This window comes from Histomonas meleagridis (genome assembly GCF_020186115.1).
Source record: "Histomonas meleagridis strain 2922-C6/04-10x chromosome Unknown contig_84, whole genome shotgun sequence".
Classification (NCBI taxonomy): Eukaryota; Parabasalia; order Tritrichomonadida; family Dientamoebidae; genus Histomonas; species Histomonas meleagridis.
The window spans coordinates 36473-63897 of record NW_027150920.1 but is presented as its reverse complement, the minus strand read 5'-3'; the positions used below and the strand labels follow the sequence as shown (position 1 = coordinate 63897).

At 28.4% G+C, this 27425-nt stretch overlaps 5 protein-coding genes across 5 annotated transcripts; 2 read left to right on the top strand and 3 right to left on the bottom strand.

Annotated features, from left to right (window-relative positions):
• Positions 1–5284: 5284 nt before the first annotated feature.
• GO595_009097 (4-alpha-glucanotransferase DPE2) lies at positions 5285–8182 on the top strand (the record flags this gene model as incomplete). Its single annotated transcript, XM_067922745.1, has 1 exon — positions 5285–8182. The coding sequence occupies one exon, from the start codon at positions 5285–5287 to the stop codon at positions 8180–8182; it is 2898 nt and encodes a 965-aa protein (XP_067770717.1).
• Positions 8183–8995: 813 nt separating this feature from the next.
• GO595_009096 (beta-TrCP) lies at positions 8996–11650 on the bottom strand (the record flags this gene model as incomplete). Its single annotated transcript, XM_067922744.1, has 1 exon — positions 8996–11650. The coding sequence occupies one exon, from the start codon at positions 11648–11650 to the stop codon at positions 8996–8998; it is 2655 nt and encodes an 884-aa protein (XP_067770716.1).
• A 3896-nt stretch (positions 11651–15546) lies between these two features.
• Positions 15547–16509, bottom strand: GO595_009095 (TBC domain containing protein; the record flags this gene model as incomplete). The annotated part of the gene is made up of 1 exon (XM_067922743.1): positions 15547–16509. The coding sequence occupies one exon, from the start codon at positions 16507–16509 to the stop codon at positions 15547–15549; it is 963 nt and encodes a 320-aa protein (XP_067770715.1).
• Positions 16510–16887: 378 nt separating this feature from the next.
• On the bottom strand, positions 16888–18450 carry GO595_009094 (DEAD/DEAH box helicase family protein; the record flags this gene model as incomplete). Its single annotated transcript, XM_067922742.1, has 1 exon — positions 16888–18450. The coding sequence occupies one exon, from the start codon at positions 18448–18450 to the stop codon at positions 16888–16890; it is 1563 nt and encodes a 520-aa protein (XP_067770714.1).
• Positions 18451–18579: 129 nt separating this feature from the next.
• Positions 18580–21576, top strand: GO595_009093 (MAP3K epsilon protein kinase 1-like; the record flags this gene model as incomplete). Its single annotated transcript, XM_067922741.1, has 1 exon — positions 18580–21576. The coding sequence occupies one exon, from the start codon at positions 18580–18582 to the stop codon at positions 21574–21576; it is 2997 nt and encodes a 998-aa protein (XP_067770713.1).
• Positions 21577–27425: the final 5849 nt, after the last annotated feature.

Below are 27425 nucleotides of genomic sequence, written 5' to 3'. Positions count from 1 at the left end.
TGTTTCAAATTATTAAAACATATTCTAAATTATTAAAACATATAAAAAATTATCAAAACGAATATTTGTTGCATTAATATCAATTCCTTCTTTATCTAAAAATAATTTTACAAGTTCAATATTTCCTGATTCTGAAGCAAATGGCAAAATATTTTTTGGAATTTGATTATTTTGAAGGAAATATTGAACCAGATATAAATTTCCATTTCTTGCTGATTCATTTATATTATCAGCATTAACATTAATTCTTTTTTCTTCCAAAAATGCTAAAATTTCATAATTATCTTTTTTGATACAAAAACTTACCAAATCATTTGTATCTTCAGACATTTTTGGCTTTGATTGTATTTTTTCTAATTTATTCTCATAAATATATTTAAAGATATCATTTCGATGAAATTCGATTGTTGTTTCATATGCATTATCAAATGATGATTGATTTTGTTCACACAAATGAATGATTTCAAGATTTCCACCGGCAACTGCATATCTACCTGTATTTTTGACATTTGCACCATTCATAAGTAAATATTTAAAACATTTAACTGAACCAAAAAATGCTGCATAATCAATTAATGTAACATTTGCATGATTGACAAACGAACATCTTTCATAAAGTGATGGTTCAATTTTCTGGTTAAAATCAAAATTTGTTTGTGATGATATTTCTTGAAGTTTTTCTACTTCGTCTTTTCGAATTATTTTTGCAATTTCATTCGGATTATGTCCTTCTTTAATTAATTGCTTATGAAGTTCCCAATCATTCTTTGATAGTTCTTCATAATTTTTGATAAATTGTTTTTCAAATGGATCTATATAGGTTCGTTGTTTGTTTACTTTTTTTGTTTTATAGTGTGCAAAATATTTTGAACTAATATTTTTAGTGATATTTTTATCAATTAAATTTTGTTCAATCATATTTTCAAGGAGATAATTTGATTCCTGCGAAGCTTTTTTAAGAAGCAACTGGGTGAAAATTTCACATATTCTATGTTTACTTTTTTTTGTTTTTTGTAATGCTTCAATTTCATTTATAAAAATTATATATACATTTGGGTCATTAGACTGTGAAATAAATGATGAATATATCATTTGACTAATTGTTAAATTAAAAGAATACGAGAGATTATTATCAAATATATCAAATAATGTATGTGCTGATTGAGAAATATTTGCTTTATTGAGGTCAAAAATAGTACGGTAAGCCATATAAAGCATTTCCCATTCTTTGCTTTTATTTTCAACACGTTGCATTTCTGATAAGAAAACGGTTATATATATTCAATTAAAAATGGATTTTTTTGTTTTTAATTTGCAATAACTTATAATTTCTTAATAGTAAATTTAGTGTTCTGTTCAAATTAAACTTATTTCATCTGCTCTGCTGATAAATGACTTCATGATGCGATGATGGAGAAATTGAATAAAAAGCCATGCTAAAGATTTTTTTTATTTTTTAGTGCTGAATACAGAGAGAGTATTAACAACTTATATTTCCCTCAATCGTTAAGAAAAAGAAGTTTTGGAGAGCTCATTAAACCACAATGATTAAATGATTAATTAGTCAGGAAATTTTGATTTACTTAACTTTTCCATATGAAATGCCACTTTTATTATTAAATACAATGTATAGTTTATATAATCGTTTTAATCTCAAATACGAGCTTTGAAATAAACTAAATACAAATCAAAGTGTTCATTTCAGGAATGAGAAATTTAAAAATCTTTGTTAAATTATTGATTGTGTAAATTTCATTATAAATACATTTTTCATCATGTAAGTAAAATGTTTGAAAGCGTACATTTTGAGGCAACTCGCACTTTATTTATTATTATTGTTTTTGGCATTAATAACATAGTTTATGTATTTGTCAATAATATTCTTCAAAGATTCCTTCCACTTTTGCAACAAGTTATTCAACGATACATAAAATTTGGGGCATAAAATTAATATATTTTAAATTATTCAAAATTACTTTTAGATAAAGAAGGAATTGATGTTAATGTAAAAAGTATTCATTTGAATAATTTAAAATATGTTTTTAATAATTTTGGATATGTTTTAGTAATTTGAAATATGTTTTAATAATTTATAATATGTTTTAATAATTTGGAATATGTTTTAATAATTTGAAATATGTTTTAATAATTTGAAACAGCACTTCATATAGCAGTTAAAAATAATAATATAGAAATAGTAAAATTACTTTCAGATAAAGGAACTGATATTAATGCAAAAACTATTCATTTGAATAATTTAGAATATATTCTAATAATTTGGATTATGTTTTAATAATTTGATATCTGTTTTAATAATTTGGGTTACCCGAACGACACATATAATATAGGGCGTGCCCTGGGGCATAAAATTTCACACCTTAAATATATTCCAAATATTATTTTGAAATAGAAAATTATTAAAATAAATATTAAATACAATAAATAGGTATCTTCAGCATTAATATTAATTCCTTTTTGTTCAAGAAGTAACTCAACAATTGCTTTATAATCTTCTAAAGATGCTGAAATAAGCACTGTTTTAAATAATATAAATAATTTCCAAATATTATTTTGTAAAATAAAATTATTCAAACAAATATCAAAAAAAAAACAAATAAATATCTTTTGCATTAATATTAATTCCTTTAAGATTTAAAACATATTTAACTAGTTCGATGTTTCCTGACATTGATAAATAAATTAATATATTATTTGAAATTTGATTTTCTTTAAGAAAAGATTTAGTAAGATATATGTTCCCAATACTTGCTTATTTATTAATTATAGAATCATTGATTTTCATTCCTTCTTTTACTTAAGAAACATTAAAATTTCATATTTATAATAAAAAACGAAATCAGTGCCTAATTTTTCTATATCACTAATTGCAACAATTTTATTTTCATAAATCGATTTAAAAACAAGGTTGTACTGTATTCTAAAAATAAACCTATCCGCATATATAACAATTCTCACTTTTACCCTATCGGATTTCATGGAACAAATACTGTTGCTTATTTGTGAATGACGCGATCAAATTGAGTGTTCTAAGGATGCATATGCATGAGAAGGAGAGTGTCATCAAACCCAAAATGGTCCATCGAAGTTCTTCTTTTGCTCTGATGTTGTTAAATAATAATAAATTGATATAATTTCGATTATACGAATAAATTTGAAAATTTTCAATAATATGGAATAGAATGATGATTTGAAAAAGGAACCTTGAATAATATTTTTTTTTTTTCAAATGACACAAGATGATATAATCACGAAAGATGTTATATCAGATTACGTGTCTCTACAAGTTTTATTTAAAATTTGCATATAAGGGGTAAATTTTATTATTCAATTTTTTGAAATATATAAATTCTCAAAGAAATGTTGCGATGTCCTTATATGCTCCTTCAAATCCACAATAATTTATATCATTGTCTCGTTTGGTAAAGATTGGATGAACAATCAAATCAAAATATTTACCAATACCTTCATCAACTAGTAACTGACGAAATATTAATGCAACTCTTGTTGGAGAGTTTCGAAAGGCCCCACAGCCAAAAGCTCCAAGGACCAAAACTTTACATCTATTTTCAATAGCTCGATGAATAATTTTTCGGCATCTCACAAGCATTGTATTATCGACTTCTTCCTGTGTATTTCTCCCTGTGTTGTTTGGAGCTGGAGCAAGTATATCATATAGTCGCTGTAAAGATGAGAACCATTGGCTTGGTTGAATTGATACATTTTTTGATGAATAATTTGAGTTGAATATAAACATGAACAACGGCATAACATTTCTTCTTGAGCCTGGGCGCCGCTAAGAAATCCACCTCCTGGCTTTCTTCCTGATGCAAAGTTTAAACAAGTAACATATGTTACAGAATGAGAGATATCTCTATTCTCTTTTCGAATCAGTCGATAGCATGCCTCAAAGGTTGACTCTTTAGTAGCTATTTAAATATATATTCAAATCATTTTGGAAAAAGCTGGAATATTCAAAAGTATATCTAAACAAATATTGTTTGTAAAAAAAATATTTCTGGAGTTAAAAATATGTTTTGTAAACGAAACTTTTTAATACCAATTAAAATATTATTGGATGAGTTCTTAAAATAATGATTGCTCGAAACTGGTAAAAATTTATTGTCTCTTTGTGGTTTTTTCTGAAGCAACTTTTAAATCATCTTTTTTAACATAAATAGGATTGAAATACCTTCGAATTAGAATCTTCAAGGCCAATATGATTTTACAACTTAATTGATTCACTATATATCTAATTACAGCTAGTAAAAATATATGTTTTTTTTTTTTTTTTTTTTTTTTTTTTACAAAAATAGAATGTGTGTTTAAATTTTAAATTTGAAAAAAAAAAAGAAATGCAAATTTAAGCATCTTTGAAATTCTTTTCATAACTTCCCCTGCATGTATCTATTACTTTGTTTTAATTATTTATTTTTATATTTATATATATTGTAATTATTTTTATCATTCCTCTCTTTTAATTTAAATTTGATTTCATTTTTTTTGAAATTGAATTGTTTTTAATCATCTCTTGTTTTTTTTAGTGCAACATTAACAAGGTACAGAAATCCCACTATCACAATCAAGCTTGAATATATTCTATTTACAATGAAAGTTATTATTAAAATGTGAATGTCAAATGAAAATAGTGATTTTCCTAAAATGTACATTTGTTTTAAAAAAAACTCATATAGTAATAAAAAGATTGATAAAACATAAAAATAGTCAAATTACTTATAAAGAAAATTTAATAAGGGAACCTTCTCATATAGACATGAACATATTGGTAGTTGAGGGGCTCAGGTTTTTTGTTGCTTTCCCAACATTTTAGTACAACTTTTTCTTTGAAAATTTGAATCATATTGAATTTCATAAAGTCATTTTTTATTCAAAAGTTTATATTGATGCGGCCACTGCCTGAAAACCAGACCAACAAATATTGATACCATAATTTCGATGATTTCAGTAAATAAGTAAAACTTCTTTCTTGATTTGATTATTATTGATGTTTAATATCATAATTTTTTTTGTTTCTTTTTGGAAATATTTTTTATAATTTCTGATTTTGTGAAACATTTCGATTTTTTGTTTGAATTATATATTCATCTAAACAATAACTACAATATTTTTACAATGAATAGCGTTTTCTTGGAGTTTGTCCTAAAGAAGATGTGGAAACAACTCCACCAGAAAAAGTGGTTTTTGTCAGGTTTATTGAATTGTGTGGTCGGATTTTGATTGGTTTACCCAAACCAAAAATTGGCAAATGAGCGTAACAAACGTCACGCTTCGTTTCACTTTCCAAGCATACCAGCGTACGGATGTATCAGTACTATGGTGCAAAATTAAAGACCAATCGCAAAAACCAGATTATGAAAACATACTTAAATTGAAAAATTCTAACAATTCTCTCAATTATTCAGCAGACTTAACAATCAGTGAAGAACCAAGAACTACTTTATGTTATAAATTCAGATATGGAGACAATAAATATTCTAATCCAGGAACATACCTAATCACAAATTCACTGCAAGATCCTCTTTTGATTACTGAATATGAAAGAATTCAAGGATCTAGCAAGGGTGTTACGCTTCGGTTCAAAATTAACTATCAAACATATTATGGACAGATTTTATATGTTGTTGGATCTCTACCAGAATTAGGTCATTGGGACAACAGCAAAGGATTAAGACTTTACCATAGCAACTCACCGCCTCAAGGATATGATTTAAATGGTCTTTTTAGCGATAACAAATTTAACTGGCAATGTGACTTAAAATTGCCATTCTTACCGGACTCTATCAGTTACAGGTACGTAGTTCTAAACGAATCGGCAACTCCTTTTGTTGAGCCAGGTAATGTCAGAAATTTCACATTTCCCAATTATCCAGTTGATTTTATGGAATTTAACGATGTGTGGCGGTGGAACGAGTTAACACAGAATTTATTTTCCAAGAGGCTTTTTGACGAAATGTTTTTTGTCAAAAAGTATTTCGATAAGCCAATTAAAGGAAGAGAGCCAATCAGCTCTTCAGGACATCAAGAGACGTCACGAGACTATATACTATGCACTTTTTGCGCGCATTGCGGGGTCGTTGGCCGATCCCGTAATATATGTGTTGTTGGTTCAATTCCCGAATTAGGGCAATGGAACCCCAAATCCGCAATACCATTGGAACCGTCAGCTGATCTTCAATGGTCTAAAGAAATAGCTATTCCTCCAAGTCAATTTCCATTTGAATTCAAATTTATTGCATCAGAAGAACCCGAATCAGTTGTTTGGGAGACACATGAAAACCGTACAGCGACCATATCAGATGCTTCTGGCAGCACAAACAAAAATGTTGTAATTGATTCATGGCATATTAATTTTCCGAATCTCTCATTTCATGGTGCGGGTGTTATTGTTAATGTTAATGACCTCAGTGTTTTTGATTTTGGTGTCCTTAATCTTCTTATTGATTGGGCACGTAATGTTGGATTTGCGTCAGTTCTCATTTCTGGCATCCTTGATGTAACCGCTCTAACCGCCAAATTTGAGACGCTTCCTGTTAACGGTTTCGCCCTCAATCCACTTCATATCGATCTCAAAGATTATGGGTTTAATACTACTAACAATGATCCACAAGCCATTTTATCCGAGAAACTCATATTTTTAAAGCAATTATGGGAGAGTCGGAAGAATGAATTTCTTACAGAAGTTAATCAATTTAAGAAATCTAATGATTGGATCAATGATTATGAGAAACTTTGTTATAGCCAATTTAATCACACTGATATCCACCACGAAGTTCCTCATGAATATTCGTTATATGTTGACTTTGTCCAATATTTATGTTACAAGCAACTTCATAACTCTATTGATCATGCGCATTCTATTAACATTGCGATTGGCACTGACATTCCATTTGCGTTATCTGAGAACAGTGCCGAAGCATATTTACAGCCCACATTGTTCATGCAAGATTATTACTTAGGGATTGCGCCTACATCAGAGAAGCCGACCGGAAGTATAATGCGGTCATATCCATATAACTTTTCTAATGCCGAAGAATGGTTTCAGAAACGGATTCGACATTTTTCGAAGTTATTTTCCATGATTCGCTTAGATTCGACGATATTATATTTCCGACAATTTGTAGTTCCACGTAAGACGTCATTGACTGCAGTCTTCGGCCATTATGAGCCATCAGTTAATATCTCATATGCCGAGTTAGAAACATGGGGACTATGGGATATCAAACGTTATACTGAGCCATTTATTCGTGCGCAATTTCTCGATAATTTATTTGGTGAAGATGCGCTAAAGATTCACGACATCTTTCTGAAGGAAGAAAGCGGATTATTATGTTTCAAGCCTGAGTTTAATAGTGAGCGAAGTTTAATAGAGACAAAATTATCACCAGAATTTGATACATTACGAAAGAAATATTTGAAACAATTGATTCGATTAATGGATGAAATATTATTAATTAAAGTTGGTGAAAATGAATATCGGCCACGTATTAAGTTACAATATGCAGTATGTGATGAACCAAAAATTAGTTCATATTCATTTTCTCAATTACCATCATATCATCAAACGCCATTTTTACGTCTTGAAGATGAATATGTTAATAACAAACAAAAGATTTTGTGGGTGTTTAATGGGAAACAAATTCTTCAACATATTACAGCAATAAATGACGCGACGTTCATTAGTGACGCTGCAGGTATTGACGGCGAATTATGTGATGAGACATTACAAAGTGTCGGAGTTTTGCCTTCGAGAGTACAAATGGAAGGAAGAAACAAAAATATGTTATTCGATGACATTAGAGGTTATCCATTTTTAAGTGTCGCAACACCACAAAGAAACTTTAAGAAGTCGATTCGAAGGTTTTGGACTTCGTCAAGAGAAAAAGCAGAACGGCTTTGGGAAGAAGAGTTTTGGGAAACAGGAAAAACACCAGTGGAATATACAGATAAAGTCGCATTGAACATAATGAAACAACATTGTTGGAGTGGATCAATGTGGGCAATATTCCCAATAGATTCGTTGGTGGGAACTGGTGATAAAATGGTGGGCGAAAATAACGAGAAAATAGACATATTGAAGTATTTGAAGGATGAAATACCACAAAAAGAAATTAGAGACGTGTTGATACAAACTCAAAGAAAATGAAAAATTTGTAATTTTTTGTGAATGTTTTCATGATTATGAATAAAAAAATTAATTCATTTTTGGATAAAAAATTTAATGAAAATTTGCAGCTGTAAATGTGATTCTGTTTGAATAAATGGATTAAAAGTTTATGTTAAGCAAACAGTTAAAATTTACAGAAGGTATATGCCACAAATAGCCGAGGAAAGTATCGAATAACGACCCGCTCACCTCATGTTTTTGATATATTCTAATGTTTCTTAAAGTTATTATTTTTAACATCTATTCACTTATTTTCAATTTATTCTCTAATATGAAAATCTTAATTCATTTATCAAAATTGAAAATATAACATATTCTAATAATTCATATGTTTTTAAAAAACATTAAATAATCATGTTTTACATCCCACAATATTCTTTATTCTATTCTTAACTTTTATATTATTTTTCATTGAGTTAACTCATGTTTTATAAAACTTCTTTTTGTTTGCTTCGCTTTGCTCAGCAAACAACGAAGCGCATTCTTGTGAAATATTTAAAAATTACTTTAGATAAACATTTAACATAATCATACATGTAATTTTTTAAAGTATTATTTAAAATTAATTTATTATTTTATCTATGATGTTCAATTAAAAAAAATGATTTGATTCATCTGAACATAGCCAATAAAATATTGGAGAGCTCCAATCAAGCAATAGATGATTTATAATATTTGACCTAATTCTATATACCAACATTTTCGATACATAATGAATCTACAAAAACAAAATAGAAAAATTGCCTCAACTAAAAATAAAGATTTTTTGTATGCATTTAATTCAAACATATTTCATTTATGTGGCATAAAATATATTGATGAACCGAAAACCACAAACCCTTCTTCAACAAATTCCGCTGCCTCCCCATCTGCCACAGGGACCATCGATTCAAATTGATTTTGAATTTGGAAATCTTCTGGATTGATTTTATATATATTAACTTTTTGATCATAACTAAACGTTAGCATCAACAGTGTTCCTTGTTCTGCTTTAATTGTCACTGCCTTAATTCCGCCCTGATGTGCGCCTTCAACTTGTAATTTTGGAACAACATTTAACGGCTGGAAAGTAACCTCCCAAACCGCCACAACTGCTTCACCGGCGGTTACTGCAAACAATCTATCGTTGTATTTAAACAACTTTACACAATGTAAACCGCAACAATCAATTGAAATATTCTCAATAAACGGATTCTCCCCTTCGACGATGAAATAAACGTATCCCGTTGATGTGACTATTCCGACAACTTCGTTTAGAACAGTTGATGATATCGGAACACCATTTAATTCCAATCTGTCCAACATTTCTAATTCATCATTAATAAATCTATAAGTGAGAATTGAAGCATTACTAAGGCCAACAAAAAGTTTCTCATTACATATAGATAATGAAGTAATCCTCATTTGATATTTGTTAGGATTGTCACCAATAACAAACGAGGCTATCCTAAATAATCTTTCATTATAATATTTCCAAATATAAAGATATCCTTTTGATCCACCACTATATAAAATCGAATTATTTCGGTCAAAACAGATTGCATGTGTACCAAAATCTATAGATTGGACTAAATCGACACAAAAAATTTCATTATCAATAATTTTCCATAATCGAATATCTCGATCGCATGAACCAGTGATAACTAAATTTCCACATTTTGTCATACATAGACCTCGTAGTCCATGAAATGGTATTCCAAATGATATTGCTGGGACACAAATTTGATGTTGGAATAGTTTAATTGATCCTTCCGAAAGCCATGCAACAGAATAATGGTTAAAATCGTTCATTGTAATGGCAAAGATACTATGCTGTGATGGAACTTTATGTTTGCCAAGCATTGTTTGAGTGGTCATATCCCATAATGCAATACTATCCTTTGTAATAGCTGTGACAACAACAGAGTTACCAACGGATTGAATATGAGCTGTAGAGCGGCATTGATTGGGTATACGCCAAACGGTTTTGATATGCCAATATTGGTCCATCTGACCAACTATTGTAACAAGTCCATCTGAGCGTCCAGCGAAGTAAATGTGGTCATCCAGGAATGTAATGCATCGGAAACCATCATTTGATACCGATGTAAGAATTGATGAAGATTGAAATTGTTGATAACCTTCTTCGAACTCCAAAACAACAATACGTGAAGCGTGCGATCCTAATGCTATAATTGGCATTGTTGGATGCATTGAAATTGCCATTGGTGGTTTCAAGAAATAATCTGATATAGACATGTTCAACACTTCGTTTCCATCAAGTGTACGAATTATTAGAGTATTATTGGAATAAACAGAGGATAAAAAGAATTCACTAATAGCTAATGAGATACATGCATTTGGGGTGGGCCCAAAGACGTGAACGTTTATGCCATCATAGAAAAAGTGGTGTCGGCTTCGGGATGCCCCAAACGCAAAGTTTCCTTTTGTTTGGATTAAATGCCATCCGAAAACTTCTTCTGATGGGCCAAGGATTATTTCATTTTGAGGGAGAAGTGCAAGAGTTCCATCAACGGTACCATATAATAAATCACCATTTTGAAGGAATGAAATTGAAAGTGGGAATTTCGGATCTTTAGAGCTTTTGTTATTGGTAAATTGGAATATTTGCACGTCATTACCGTTCTTATATAAAGTAAAATGCCTAAGAATTCCATCTTGGCCGCCAGTTACAACTTCATTTCCAATGGCATCAAAGGCGGTTATGTTCTTGATGCGGTGAAGATGATAGCACATCTCGGATTCGTCGAGAAGATGAATACAGCCATCTTCGCCATAAGTAATCGGGCCAATTGGAAGAAACTTGGCTCCCCATACACGAGATGTATAATTTGTGAATGTTTTGATTTTTTCAATTTGAACATCATGAACTTTCCAAAGTGAAGCTGTATGGAATTCATGCGCTGTGATAAGATCTCTGGTTTGTGGATTATAATCAATTCCAAAAATAGCGCCAGAATCAGTTGAAACTTCGAAATAATTTTCAAGTGCAAATGTTAATGTACCAAATGAATCTGCATAAATGTAATGCTGGTTATCAAAAATATATGCAGCTGTAACTATCTTCCAATCTTTTGGATCGATTTGTGTGATATTTTCATTATCCATAATTACAAGTTGACCATGACGCAAAATGAGTGCAATCGTTGAGGGCGAAGTTCTTTTTCCGGTTAAAATCCAGTCTTCTAGTTCATATTTTTGGAGTTCGCGGAAATTTTGGAAATCAGGGGAAAGTTCAATAAACTTAATCTGGTTTTCAGCAAAAACAATAAAGCCGAATTCATCACATATAATTCCAAAAACTCGAAAATGATTTGGAAATATAAATAAACGTGATATTAACTGATGATCTTTGTAAATGTAAAGATATGGTCCTACGCCGGCAATGATTATATCTGTTGAGCCATTATAAAAAGAAACGCAAGATGCTCCATAAACCAATGACATCGATGTTCAAATTTGTAACCGTTAACTATGGACCAAAACAATTTTTCCATTTCTTCGCTTATTCTTATATTAAAAGTACAAGCTATAACTATTAATCTATTTCATGGTTTAAATGTATTTATTTAGACGGAAGAGTTAATCATAAAATTCGCCAACATTATACACACCATAAATTATAGTTCATGAATCCGCGAAACTGATGTTTCTAATAGTATACCGAATAATATAAAAGATAAATTAAAAATGGTATAATAATTTTATTAATCTTTTTTATTCATTAATTTTTGAACTTTTGCAATGAAATTAATGTTTTCCTAATTTGCTTTCATTTTTAATATGATTTCTTGTTAATGTTGCTAATTTGAGATTTCTGTAAACAAAAAATGTGATGTGTCAAAAAATGTTTATGGATCAAGTCTGACGAACATTTTCTTAATAAAAAGTTTTAATACATTATTATATAATATATAATGTTGAATGTTTAATATTTAAAAACATGGTTTTGTTATGTTATAATTGGTTTTATGTGAGAATTCTCTTATCTTGATTTTTTTAAATTCAATAGTTTATGTAATTTTTGAATATAAAATGATCGACTTCTATCAAATACATGTCGACATATCCATCGAAAAATATATTCCAATTCCTCTAATTTTGAAATTATGGGTTGGTCTTTGTTTTTTGGAGTTGCAAAATTCAAAATTTATAATTACATAACGATTATTTTTGCTAATTTTTTTGTGCATTAATTTAACATTCTAATTTTGAAGTGACTATTAGCTATCAATTTCATATGCTACACTTTTCGTAAAAATTTTCATTGACACCTTGGGTTTAATTTAAAAAATCATGTACTACACAAAAATTACCGCTCTTGTATTATTGTTACTGTGAATATCCTTGCAATCCTATACGATGAGAAATTATGTCCACTAAATTGAAGATGATTTAATCGTTCATCAATAATACAATTTTATTCTATATTTTCTATATCTTCGCGTGAATCCATACCAAAAAAGTATTCATTTTCTTAAAGCAAATTATTTTCATAATATCATTCTCAATTGGTTCGCTTTCTGAGGAAAGGAAATCATTAGAATCCGAGTTAAGCCCATCTAAAATTAACTCACTTGCCACTGATATATTTTTATTTTTTTTCGCCATATTTGCTTTAACATAACTAGTAGTAATATGATCATTTCATTTTTAGAAATGCTATTTCTATTCTTACTGCATATGATTTTTTTCCATGATATTTGTTTGCATGTTGAAATCAGAATATGGGATGAGATTTCATGGAAGAATTCATTGAATCATTCCTTAATTAAAATGATATCGATCAAAAATAATTGAAAAGGTTGATGAAAAAAAAATTTGGATAGAAAACATTCAAAAAGTGGCCTGCTATAAATTTAAAATTGATTCCTCTCGTAATTAAATCAAACAGAAGTCAAAATTGGCTTTATTAAATTATGGATAACAAACCACCAATTATTAATATTAGTATGAAATACGGCAATTGGAAATGATGATTTAAAGTTCTTCCAATTTCTTCATTAATAAGTTTTAGGTTTTTAACTTTATAATTGTTACATGTCAATTCGAAATTTAAAGATGGAATAATAAATCTTTTATTTGCACCTATTTTTTGGTTGAGTCTTAATTGAGACATACCAATTAATTCTATTTTATTCGTAATATTTTTTTTTATATTGTATCTAAATATTACATTTTTGTTATAAAAGATATGGCTATAGTGCATGTAAATATTCTTTGAAAGTTAGTAATTGGATTTTCGGGATTTATAGATATTTTAGTTTAATACTTGCATCGGATAACATTCTTTCATTATTTTCTAATAAGCAAGAATATAAGAAACACTTTTTAACAGTGATTTTAAGTTTTGCATAATTGCAAATATTGTCTACAATTTCTATAATATTTTCATCCCATTCTCCGATTTACTAATCAAAAGAATATCATCTGCGTAAGCTTGAATAACTATCTCATTTACTCCTTCGTTCTTATGTCTAGAATTGACAACTCTAAATAAAGGGTCAATTGCTATATCAAATAATAAAGGAGAAATTGAACATCCTTGTTTAACACCTTTCCTAAGGATGATTTTTTTTTTTTGATTTAAATTCCATAGTTCGAATTATATTAAAAGAGTCACTGTAACAATTTTTAAAAATATTAATAAAAGTTTTATCAAAACCTAAATGTTTTAAATTGTTGAATATAAATTCATGAGGAATTTCGCCGAAAGTATTCGATAAATTAATGAATGTAATATAAATATTTTTTTTTGTCTAACTAACATAATTGGTAAGTTCTTGAACTGTAGCTGTATGTTGTAAACAACCATTATAACCATTAATAAAATATTTTTGGTAATTAGAGATGATATTCAATTTCGAATCATATTGTTGTAAGGCGAAAGCGATTTGAATTATGATGAACTTTCTAACTAGTTGCAGTAATTGTAATTGGTCTCCAATTACTACAATTTTTGGGATCATCATTTGTTTGTGAATTATAACTACTTTGGAAGTTTTCCAATGGGTTGGAAAACATTTGGTGCTCTTGAAGTAATTTCAAAATATTTTGAAGCCCATTTTGGACATTCAGAGAATACTGCATGAGATAGACCATCTAAACCATGAGCTGAGTTTAACTTTCTTTTTAATAATCGATCTAAAGTAAGATGTTTTATGTTCATTACATTTGACCAGAATAGGTCTAAATCTTCTTCATTGATCAGTTTCAAATTATTCCAGATAGATTCTTCATCTTTTTGGAAATATGAAATTTTAGACCATATATCATTATAATATTCTGTATCCTTCTGTGAAATATTATAACAATAAGAGGTTATAGAATATGTTTTTTTCTCAACATTTTTTGGGATCATCATAATATAGATCCTGTTTTTTGCAATTCTGCTCCTTTCTCCTATCATTTTTGTATTGATTAATTCTTGTAACGAAAGGATCTAAACATTCAATAAAATTATCATACCAATCATCTTGTTGGTTTTCTAAATTATGAAGACTGAGAGCATATTTAGTGCCAACATGTTTGAAAATACGAGGTGTAATATATAAATTAGCTGTAATTATCACATGGAGCATAAGCATGTAATCCATTCTTTTAAATAATTGATTAATATTTGGTAATGTTAATATATATCCATTGCATAACTCAAATGGGACGAAATATCGCCCATTATTAAAATTGAAGATGATCATCTACATGGCAGGCTTTATAAGTATATTATCCCATAGCTCAAAGGGAAATATCAAAAGTGAAAGGGGAAGGACATCGTTTTCATTTCATCTCATATATTGTAATTGGTGACTTGTAAAATTTCTTCAATGTTTTGTAAAAAATCAATATCTAATTTGTTTTGATTCGTCAGGTGGTGTTGTCCCAAGTTTCTGAGCCTTTGGGTTTGATCTGGTCTGGTGGGAGGCAATATGTAAAATGAAATATTTGAATTGAACCTAATTAAAAATATTCGAGATTAAAAAAATGAAAAAAATTGGTCCCGCAGGGACTTGAACCCTAGACCTTTGCGTTATCAGCACAACGCTCTACCGACTGAGCTACGAGACCTTCGTTCATTCTTTTAGGATATATAATTTGGTATAAATTAATCAACATTATGAAATAAATAATCAGAAAAAGTACAACTGAGCACAACAATTTGGAGGTTAAAATGATTTCAAACTTTGGGTTCTCCATCTTTTGATTTCGCAAATAGAACCAAAACATTGAATAATATACTATATGTTTAATAAGTAATGACAAAACAAAATGAATTTACAACAAAAAACACATCAAAATTAGATTAGCCACTAAATTTATAAATAATTATTACATATACATCGATATCAAAAATCATCACCGACTTCATCCTCATACTCATCCTGTGATATCATAAGTTCATTCCAGCATTCAATGAAGTTTTTAAGGTTAATTTTGAAGAACAATAATCCTATGCTATTAATTGCCTGGAAAATTTCTTGTGAAGAAGAAGCATTCAAAATTAGGGCTTCTTGTGTCTTCATCATTGCCAGCAAAAGCGAGTGAGTGCTTCTTTGTCCAAAGTAAACATATCGATCCATTATCAGATATATCATAGATGATGGCATTTGATTACCTAACCCTCCAGAAAGGAACCAGACGGGCGCATATAGGATGGGCTCGACTTTGAACTGCTCTAAAACATTGGAAATCTTCGGAAGACGTTTTTTCAAAAATCTTTTGTGCACATCAAGATGATGAAGTAGACCAGTCATGTCAGCGTGCATTACAAAGGATTGGTTGTGCTTGTAGTCATTAAAAAGATTGTACATGGTCCAGAATGCTTCACAATCATCAAGAACTTGTGTGAAAATCGCAGCAAAAAAATTCATCCCTTGAGTGTACTCAAGACCTTCATCAACCATAATGTAACGAACAAGTAAGTTTTCGATCCTAAGTCGATTATTTGGATCATGCATCCATAAACAGTTTTTATATGTTCTTTCAACATCATTGTGAATTTGCTTCTTGAATGCGTTGATTTGGTCGGTTGATAAGCTTGATGATAAAGGAATTGTGTTGATAATTGTATCTTCAGCTTTTGATATTTTCAAGTATGCAAGCTTTCTTATTTCTCTTGGAAATCCTTGTAAAGCTAGTTGATCTGCTTTTTGTTCTAATTCAGGAGAAGCATCAGGATATTGTTCGAAATAATTTATCCATAAATTAATTATAGTTTTTGAATATGTTATACCAAGCTGAGGTATTTTTTTGATTCCCTCTGGTAAGATCCAGCTGTTTTCATCGATAATTGGGGAGGAACGGCTCATGAATTGTTGTTCAGCTGGATAGAAGATCTTATAATAACTTTTTCAATGCATTAAGCAAGACTTTCAAAAAATTCTTTCAAAAAACGGTTCCCTTCAAATTTCTGCAAGTAAAAACTTTTGTCTGTAATACATTACCTGAGATAAATTTGCGTCGAAAAAAAAATTTTTACTTTTTTACTTAAGATATTTTTTGTAATGATTTTCGATATAATATTTTTCAATTCATTAAACACTTTTCTGAAGAGAAATTTTATGCTGAAATAAAATAAAAAAAAAAAAATTTGTCTTATTTAATATATAGTTTAAATTTAAACATTTTTCAGTAGAAATTATAACGAAAACTATTTTTATTTTATATCTAATTTATTTTTTATTAAATTAATATTTTTTAGATGAAGAAAAGAAGAAATTATTACGTCTGCCATTATTATGTCCAAATTGTCTTCCGCCGCGAAAACTTCCACGAGATGCACCTCTTGGAGTTTGTTTTGCAAGCTCTTGAAGCCAATCTGGTACTGTCTGCCCTGATTGAGTCAAAACTTTAGCGAGTTTACGACTCATGTTTTTGTTTTCATCTGTGAAAAATGTAAGTGCCATTCCATTATTACTTCCACGTGCTGTTCTTCCAATTCGATGAATATAACTTTCAATGTCACCAGGAAAATCAAAGTTAACAACAATGTCAATATCAGAAACATCTAAACCACGTGCAGCTACATCTGTTGCAACAAGTGCTCCTGCTTTACATTCTTTATATTTATGTAAAATATATTCTCGCTCATTTTGTGGTTTGTCTCCATGTATTGACATTGATGGAATACCTCGACTATCTAATGCATCTGATAAATTATCAGCACTTCTTTTAGTTTTGGTGAAGACGATAACTTTTTTATCGGTTTTGTCCTTCAAAAATTCAATGATTTTGTTCATCTTTTCAAATTCTTCAACTTTTTCAATAATTTGTGTAATGGCAGAATTTGTTGTAAGCTCATTGGAACCAATAACCATGTGAATAGGGTTGTTGAGAAAATCTTTCGCGAGCTGGCGTATTTCTTTTGGCCATGTAGCCGAAAACATCATGGTCTGTCGATCTTCGCTAATGTTTTCAATGATTTGTCTGATTTGTGGTTCAAAACCCATATCAAGCATTCTGTCTGCTTCATCTAAGACTAAAAAATTGATTCTTTCCGTGGTAATAATTCCTTGTTCCATATAATCAATTAATCGACCTGGTGTTGCAATAACGAGTGCTGGACTTCTCCTAAGTTGGGATATTTGGGCACCACGACCTGCACCACCAAAAATACAGCATTCATTACAACCAATTCCTGCCGCAAAGCTTGAGGCAACTTCACTAATTTGTTGAGCAAGTTCTCGAGTTGGTGATAAAACAAGAGCGATTGGACCATCACCTCTTTGCATTGGTGGTTGTCTTTTAATATGAACCATAGCTGGAATAATGAATGCACCAGTTTTTCCAGATCCTGTTTTGGCAATACCAATAAGATCTCGACCTGCAAAGGCAACTGGCATCGAAATAGATTGAATAGGTGATGGCCTAACCCATTGATTTTGTTGAATTTGTTTCATGATTGAACCTGGAAGATTCAGTTCTTCAAATGTAAGTGCTGCTGGAGGGCAATTTTCTCCAATGATTTTAATTAAATTATCTTTAAAGAATTTTTTCTCTTCTTCAGGGCTTGCTGTAGGTGTTATTTGAATATCCATCTTCACACCAACAACAGGTTCTTTTCGAAGTGGTCCACTTGAAAAATTCATACCTTTTCCAAAGCGTTTGTTTCCAAAATGGTCTTTTCTCTCAATATTAAAAGAGCGTGATCTTGGCATTGAATTATTCCTTCCATTATTGTGAAAATTATTTCTATTGTGGTATTCATCTTCACCATCACTAAACCTAGCATTGCTCCAAGAATTTGACATGGAAGATTTTAATTAAAATCTGTGGTCGTGCATTTTCAGTTAAGAATTCTTGGCGGTCCTTTTTATGAAATGTGATATGAACTATTCCAACGTATTACGGGGTGCCTTGAAACCAAAGACAGTTTTTTAATGCCAGCAAAAAAGATCAGAAGAAAATTAAAGAGTTCCAAAACTAAAACAAAAACAATTGAACTCCCAAAAGAAGAAGAATGTAATGTGGAACCAGAAAACTTTGAAAATTATCAATTAGGTGATAAGCTTGGGAAAGGTGCATTTGGTAGTGTATACCAGGGACTTGATGTAAACACAGGAGGCCTTGTTGCAATTAAAACCATTGCTCTTCAAAAAGCAAAAGGCAATCTTACTGGCATTCAAAATGAAATTGAACTAATGTCTGGTTTAAATAATGAACATATTGTTAAGTATATTGGTTCACATAAAACAAAATATTATTTATATATTATTATGGAATTTGCTGAAGGAGGATCTCTCCAACATATGCAAAAAAAATTTACTAATTTTGGTGAGCATTTAGCAGCAACATACATATACCAAGTTTTACTGGGCCTAAAATATTTACATTCTCAATCAATTATTCATCGCGACATAAAGGCAGCAAATATATTAATTAGCAATAACATAGCAAAACTATCAGATTTTGGAATTTCTGTTAATATAAATGATTCCGCTCATCAAGCAGACATGAGCACACAATTATCAGCATATTGGTCAGCCCCTGAAGTTATTAATATGGAACCAATCACCGAAAAGAGTGACATTTGGTCTCTTGGGATCACGGCCATTGAAATGTTTTCAGGTGAGCCACCATATTTTAATCTTGCTCCTATTCCTGCCATGTTTAAAATTGTTCAAAATCAAGAAACACCTCTTCCAGATGGTATTTCGAGTGACTTTAAAGAATTTCTTCTTGGATGTCTTACGCGTGATGTAACCTTTCGGAAGACTATTGATGAATTAATTAATTCACGATGGATTCAACGAAATTTAAGAAATGAGTACGGCAATGTAAACATTTCAAAAAGTTTATCGGCTCACATTGATGATTTTATTGAGAAATCATCTGATGATTTATTTGATAATTCCGATAAAGCGAAAAATGATAGTGATGCATTACTTGCATTTGCAGATGATGATGATGGTTTTGATATTGATAGTAGTGATGAAGCATCATTAATACCAATGGTTAAATCACAAACATTTAATAACAAAGTTGATTTTCTTAGTCTTGATGATAATGATGAATCCGATGATAAAATTGATCAAAATAATGAAGTTCAAACACTTGATGACTTTGTAGAAGATGATAATGATTCGAGTGATGATGGATTTGATGTTTTCGATGATTCTGATTCAAACAATTCGAAACCTTTAACTTCTTTAGTTCTAACACAACCAACTAAAACGAATCGAAAAGGAATACCTAAAAATCTTGATGATATTTTTGAAGATGATGATGATCAATTTGATCAACAAACTAAAGTCATGAAGAATACAATCACAACATTAAATTCTATTCTTCAAATGATTGATAATCCTGATATGGAATCACAAGTTAAAGCATCATGTGATAATTTAATTAATACTTTCAAGAAAGAGAAATTTGTTAAAGAACAATTATCGGTATATCATGGAGTTATACCAATTGTTGAAATTGTTCAAACACATAACCAAAAATTACTTGAGATTGCATTACCAATGATAATATATGCATCGAAAGGGAATATGGAAATGTTAATATCTATGTGTATCATCGGTATATTACCATATTTATTTGAATATGTAGTCGAACCTGAATATTCCGAAAACATACAAATAAAATCATTAAAAATATTACGAAATATTTGCGCAGTTAAAATGAAACCACTTCAAATGTTTATAGCTGCAGGAGGACTTACGAAGTTATCACAAATTCTTGAGTTACATCCATATTTGAAATATCCTAAATTCACAATTTTTGTTGTGGATATTATCGATAGTGTATTTACATTTAAATGTGATACACCTAAATCATGTTTTGCTCGAATAATGGCTCAATCGAATTTAATTGATCATTTAGTTGATCGATATGTAGAAACGGACGATCAAATTCTTCTCGAAAAGTTGTGCAAGATATTCGAAACTTTTTCAAACGCCGATACACTCGTTAAATTAAAAATGGCGACTCCAGAATTCATTGATAAAATCTTTAAACGTGCGCGATTTAAATGGACTAAGAATAAAGCTGCGTCAGCTATAGGTCTTTCTGATTGGAATTTATTCTTTATCATGCAAATGATCAATAACTTAACATTAAATCCTGATGTCGTTTCTAAACTTTGGGAAACAGAATTAGCCAAAATGTTATCAGAATATTTGAAAATCGACAAAAACAATTATGATCAATTTACTATGAATCCCACATTAAATATATGTTTTTCTGCATTATTTAATTTATCACGTTCATTAAGTACAAATAAATTTGCATCCATTGCGCCATTAATACCATTTTTAACATATATAATACGTACCAATCATAAATTAAAATCATTAGCAATCCCTCTATTTTTAGAATTTGTAAATTTACATTCTAATAATAAAAATGTTCGAATTCGACTTGAACAAAATAATGGCTTAGACACATTATTCCATTTATATAAAGTGCAATTACATAAAGATCAAATAATATTTTCATTTTCTCAATGGGCGAAAAATAATAATCAAATCATTTATGAATATTTACATAATCATATGAAAGAATTTATGGATATTTTAATAAACACAATCGAAAATGAAACTCCTGATCAAAAGACACTTGTTGTTACTCGAGCAACAGAATTATGTGACATTATAAAACCTTTAGAATTAGAGATGTCACAAGACGCGCGATTTTTAGACACAATAATAAATCAAATGAAATCAGACAAATTAAAAGATGCACCTGAAGCACGTGCAGCGTTTTCGAATTTGATTCTTCAGTTCTTTCAAATCGGTAATGATAATGAAATTAGGAAAAATGCTATACAAGTCGCACAACTTTTATCAGAAGATGCTTCTTCTTCTGTTAGAAGTATTGGTAATGTTATATACGAATCGATTAATTCAAACGAGAAAGATATTGATATATAATTAATTAATTATATATCTTCCGTAAATTTGGTACAGGTGCTTTCTTGTTAATAAGAATTTCGATTTCGGATGATGACGATGACGTTGAAGTAGTTTCATCTTCACTACTTTCAAATGTTATCTTTCTAACCATGGTTAAATTGTTTCTTTTTAAAGGTATATTTGGTTGTTGTTTTTTGTCTGATTTTTTTGTGGTATTATTGTTTTCTGTGTTTCGTTTTAATGGTACTTTTGGTGTTTGTTTATTATTATTATTGTTATTATTTTCGTCGTTATTTTGGATAATTTCATTTGTTTCGTTTTGATTAAGATTTAATGAATTTGATTTCTTTTTGATTTTAAAGATATAAATTAATATTATAATAACGATAATTATAATTATTACAATATTTATAACTAATACTATAATCCATGAGTTAGAACTAGAATTAGATGTAAATGTTGGAATATCAGTTAAATATATTTTTAAACATGAACGATATGAATAATCGGGTTCTATACATTCTGTTCTAAGTAAATTATTTATGTTATTATTTCCTGTATTATATGTAATTTTATTTATTAAAGTTGAACAATTAATATTAATTCCACATATTAAATTATATCTTTTATTGACATATTTAGTAAAATTATTAATTTTATTAACATATATTAAATTTAAACGATTTATATTTATATTATTTATATCAATATAAGGAAATGAATCAAATTCAAAATACATTGTAATATCCAAATTACTATTTTCTAAATTATTTATTGTTAATGATGACCCTTCAGACATATTAATATTTGTAATTTGTGCTTTGTTTACATTAAATGAAACATTTGGATTAATTGTTAAATAATTTGCATGAAATCCATTCGTTAAATATGTAAATGTTGAATTAGATATTATATTAACATTTGAATATGTAATATAACCATTATCTCCATAATTTATAGTTTGTGTTCCATATAATTCGATATTATCTGAAATTTGATAATTTGTAGAATTAACAAGAAATTGGAAATTAGTTCCATAACAAAGAATTGGGATATTTAATATAGGTACATAATTAATTATACCTGAAACAATATCAAAATTAATTCTCATATTTCCATTTATATTAATATTGTCCCAAGTTCCATTAAAAATTAATTCAACTACTGAATTAGGAATTGGTTCATGAACACTAAAATAATTGTTGACGTTATATGAATGAAAATCTATTGTAATTCCTTTAATAGTATTTTCTAAGCAATTTAAATAAAGTTGTGTTTGAGAATATGGATGTATAATAATATTATTAGAATTAAATCGATTTATATTATTAATTAAAATTTCTGTTGAAGTAAATGAAATAACATTTTCAGTATTACTTATAAATAAATCTAAATTTTGGAAATTTCCAGTATAATTCATTAATATAATTGTTGAATAATCTATTATAACATTATTAGAATTAATTAAAATTGATTTTGGTTGATTAACTAATACACAATCAGTCATTAGAAATGTTGTTGATTGAATTATTGAGCCACTTGTAAACATTACACGACATTTATTGATACAAAAATAATTTAAATTATTTGCATTATTTGAAATGTCAATATAAATATTTGGAATTGAATCACTTCCATTAATTATAAGTATAGAATTTGTTGGAAAACTTGCTAAACGTATAATTTGTGTATCTATACATGAATCATAAATTGATATTATAAATATATTAACATTATTATCAATAACATTTTCTAAATATGGTATATCTTCAATTGTTAATTTTATATGTGTTTGTGGACAATTTGTTTGTTGAGAAGATATACAAATTGCTTGAATAAAATCAGAAGAAAATGTATTGGTATTAATGCCAATACATTCCATAGAATTTATATAATTAAAACATTGTTTTACATATTTACTTGATTGTAAACCATTTTCTAATATATTCCATTCATTACAATTTATGTTGAAAATATTACAAAATAATGGAATTTTATTATTAATAAGCAAATTATATCCTAAAATATTTGGTGCGTTTCCTATTGTTGAATTAATATTTAATGTTTTTGTTCCAGAATTATAATTAAATATTCCAGTTATTGTTGATACAGTTAAATCTTCATTTAATATTAAATCAACATTAACATTAACATTTGAACTTAAAATTGAATTTTTGGTTGATATTGTATTAGAATCAATTGATTTAGATATAACTGATAATGGTGTAGAAAAATAATCAGTATTTGTGAGCTTTTCAATGATTAGGCCGATAGAATTTGGATATGTTAACTGAAAATTACCGTTTAAAACTCTTTCTAATGAATAAAAAGAAAAATTAATTGGTACTGCTAAATTGGTTTGTATTTGAATTGAATCATACATATTAATCGAACCTTGAATTGATGCATTGTTTAAATTTACATTTATAATATAATTATTATAAGCATCAATATTAATTGGAATATTACTTCCTGAAATTTCAAAGTCAACACCAAGTGCAAAGTTACCAACAGATATTTTTCTACACCCTATTGGCCAATTAAATCCACTAAATACTATTCGTGGACGAATGTTTGACCATGGGTTAATTTGTATCGGAATAAAATCATTTATCTGAATATTATTCATACAAGAAAGAATATATTCATTCCCAAAGATATTAATAGTAAATGAAGATCCTTCTTGTATGTTAAATGTGATGGAATATGTTTGTTTGAATGAAATGTTATAACTTCCAAAAATTATTTCTGAATTTTTCTGGATATAAGCTGAAACATCAGGAGGATTGTTGCCAGGTAAAAAAGTATAAGATTTATCATTTTGAAGATTTGAAGGATCAATTATTCCAAAATTTATACTTTCGACTTGTACCGTTCGAAAACGTTCAAAATTGTCAAGGGATAACTGAGCTGTTTTAGCACGCAGGTTATATGATTGATTTTGTGGAAAACTAATATCAGATAATGAACACAAAAAAAAATCAAAACGTAAATATCCTAACCCAGAATCATCTTGAATAATAACGTTTGAATTTTGAAGAATAAAATTAATAAACATATGTGTGGAATTTAAATGAATGTTAACATTGTATTTTGTTGTAATAGAATTTATTGAAAAATATTGGCAATTGTCATATGCATATACATCATTTGATAATTGTGTGAATAAATTTAGCTGAACATTAGTTTGATTTTGATATATTTCAGAATTAAATGTTGAAGAAGTTACATTGATCGCATTTGAACATTCACTTGTTAGACTGGATTCACTTTCATAAATACAATATGTCTCTGCCTTTATAAGACAGATGAAATAAAATAACATTTTCTTTATTTTTAAACGTAATCATCACCTTTCTAAATATTTAAACGTTTTTGTATATCATTCAAATAATTCAGTAACTGTATTGAAATTATTTTAACGTTGAACAATTTCAAAAACAAACGTCAAAAAAAACGGTCGTTTGGGAGCTGTATTCCTTAGGCTTGCATTCTCATCCTATAAAGTCGAACGAACATTATATCGCTTGATGGGCCTACAGCTTTATTAGGTTCTGTTGCAATACATAATGTACAAATGCTAATAGAATATAAAAACGACAAATGAATTTACTTTCATATGATGACAAGACGGTTACTGAACACGTTGTAATTTCAGATGTAGAAAAAACTAATGAAAGTGCTTTTTATCAATGGACTTTAATATCAACTGCAGTTATTAGTTTTTGCATCGTCATCAGTTATAACAGATGCTTATCAAAATGACGCATATTACTATTCATCAACTGTCCCCTAATTTCTTAAACAGCAGTACAAATTTGTCGAGAAGAAAAAGATCGCCGGAAATATTAAAGCTTCAAATTCTCAAGCGGGCGCAATGTCTATGCAATATCATGCACGATTATAACGATTGACAAAATAATAGAAAATTTTATACGTTGGATAGCAATGAAGAAGTAATATTTCTTTAATTACCTTAATTACCTTAATTACCTTGTTATGTAATAAAAACAAAGTTTGTTTTTAACTATTTTTAATTTTTAAATGATTGAACTAAAAATTAATTTTGTTATACATAAGCAACAAGCCATTTAAGAGATCTTTTTAATGATATTTCTATTTAGGACAGAGTTGGCCTAGCATTCTCTGATAATATTCAACGTAATGATAATATAATGAATAAAGTGTTTTTAATTTGGGTACATTGGCTTAGAGTTAGTATTTGCAAAGATATTTCTGTTTCGATTTTGAATCAAGAAAACTGTCGATAATAGGGAAGCAACTGACAGTTGTCAATAAAACAAAATGATTACTGAACAACAGACAGATAAAAATTCTCAAAATGAATATGAAAAAATTATGTTTATCATGAACATAATTTTTGGTCTGAACAAAGAAAATATTTGTCAAAAAGCAAAACAAATTTTTGAAGGATTTGATGATACTTATCCAATTTCTTTTAATACACTTGTTTCACAAATAACTTATTTATTATTTGTTATAAAAATAATTGACATTGAGACATTTTTGGGTTTTATTAAAGAGATTGAAGCATTAGAAGAAAGAAATAAATGCAAGTCATCAATATTTAATGCCCTTACATCTTTTCTAATCAAAAAAGATACACAAGAATCAAGATTTATTCTATATAACATGATTAAACATAATTTCATTGAATCGAAAAATATCCCAAAAGCTCCATATTTTGCACAATACATGTCAGAAAAAGAGATTATATCATTGCGTAAAGATATATATTTAAGACAACTCATAGAAAATTGTGAAGAACTTTCTCAGAATGATTGGGAACTTCATAAGCAATTAATTAAAGAAGGTGTTAATCCGAATGAAATTGCAAAAATAATTCGAAATGATGAAATCGAAAAACTTCAAGAAATATCATCACAAACAAATTTTGATTTTAATCAAACAATTGAACCATCACTTTATGAAAGACATTCATTTATTAACCATTGGAATGTTTCATTAATTGATTATGCAGCATTTTTTGGATCAGTTAAATGTTTTAAATATTTACTTATGAATGGTTCAAATGTAAATAACACAGGTAAATATGCAGTTGCAGGTGAAAATGAAGAAATCATTCATTTATGTGAACAAAATCATTCATCATTTGAAGGTGCATATGAAACAGCAATAGAATTTCATCGAAATAATATCTTTAAATATTTTTATGAAAATAAAATTGTTGAAATTAGGAGTTTGGAAGAATTAGGAACAAAATGTATTTTATATGATAATTATAAAATTTTTGCATTTTTAGAAAAAAAAGGAATGAAAATTAATGAATCGATTATAAATGAATCAGCAAAAACTGGAAATTTATATCTCGTCAAATATTTTCTGAAAGAAAATGAAATCCCAAAAAATATTTTAAAATGTTCGATTGAATCATGGAATGTTGAACTTGTTAAATATATATTAAATCAAAAAGAAATTGATATTAATAGTAAAGATATTTATTTATTTAATTTAATTTTTATTTAATAAAATTAATATTTTAAAATAATATTTGAAAATTATTTAAACATTTTAAAACAGCACTTATTTTAGCATCTGAAAATGGTCATATTGAAATCGTTAAATTACTTCTTGAACAAGAAGGAATAGATATTAATGCTAAAGATATTTATTTATTTTATTTAAAATTTATTTTAATAATTTTATATTTCAAAATAATATTTGGAAATTATTTAAATTATTTAGAACAGCACTTATTTGTGCATCTGAATATGGTCGTACAGAAATCTTTAAATTACTTCTTGAGCAAAAAGGAATTGATATTAATGCTAAAAATATTTATTTGTTTTATTTAAAATTTATTTTAATAATTTTATATTTCAAAG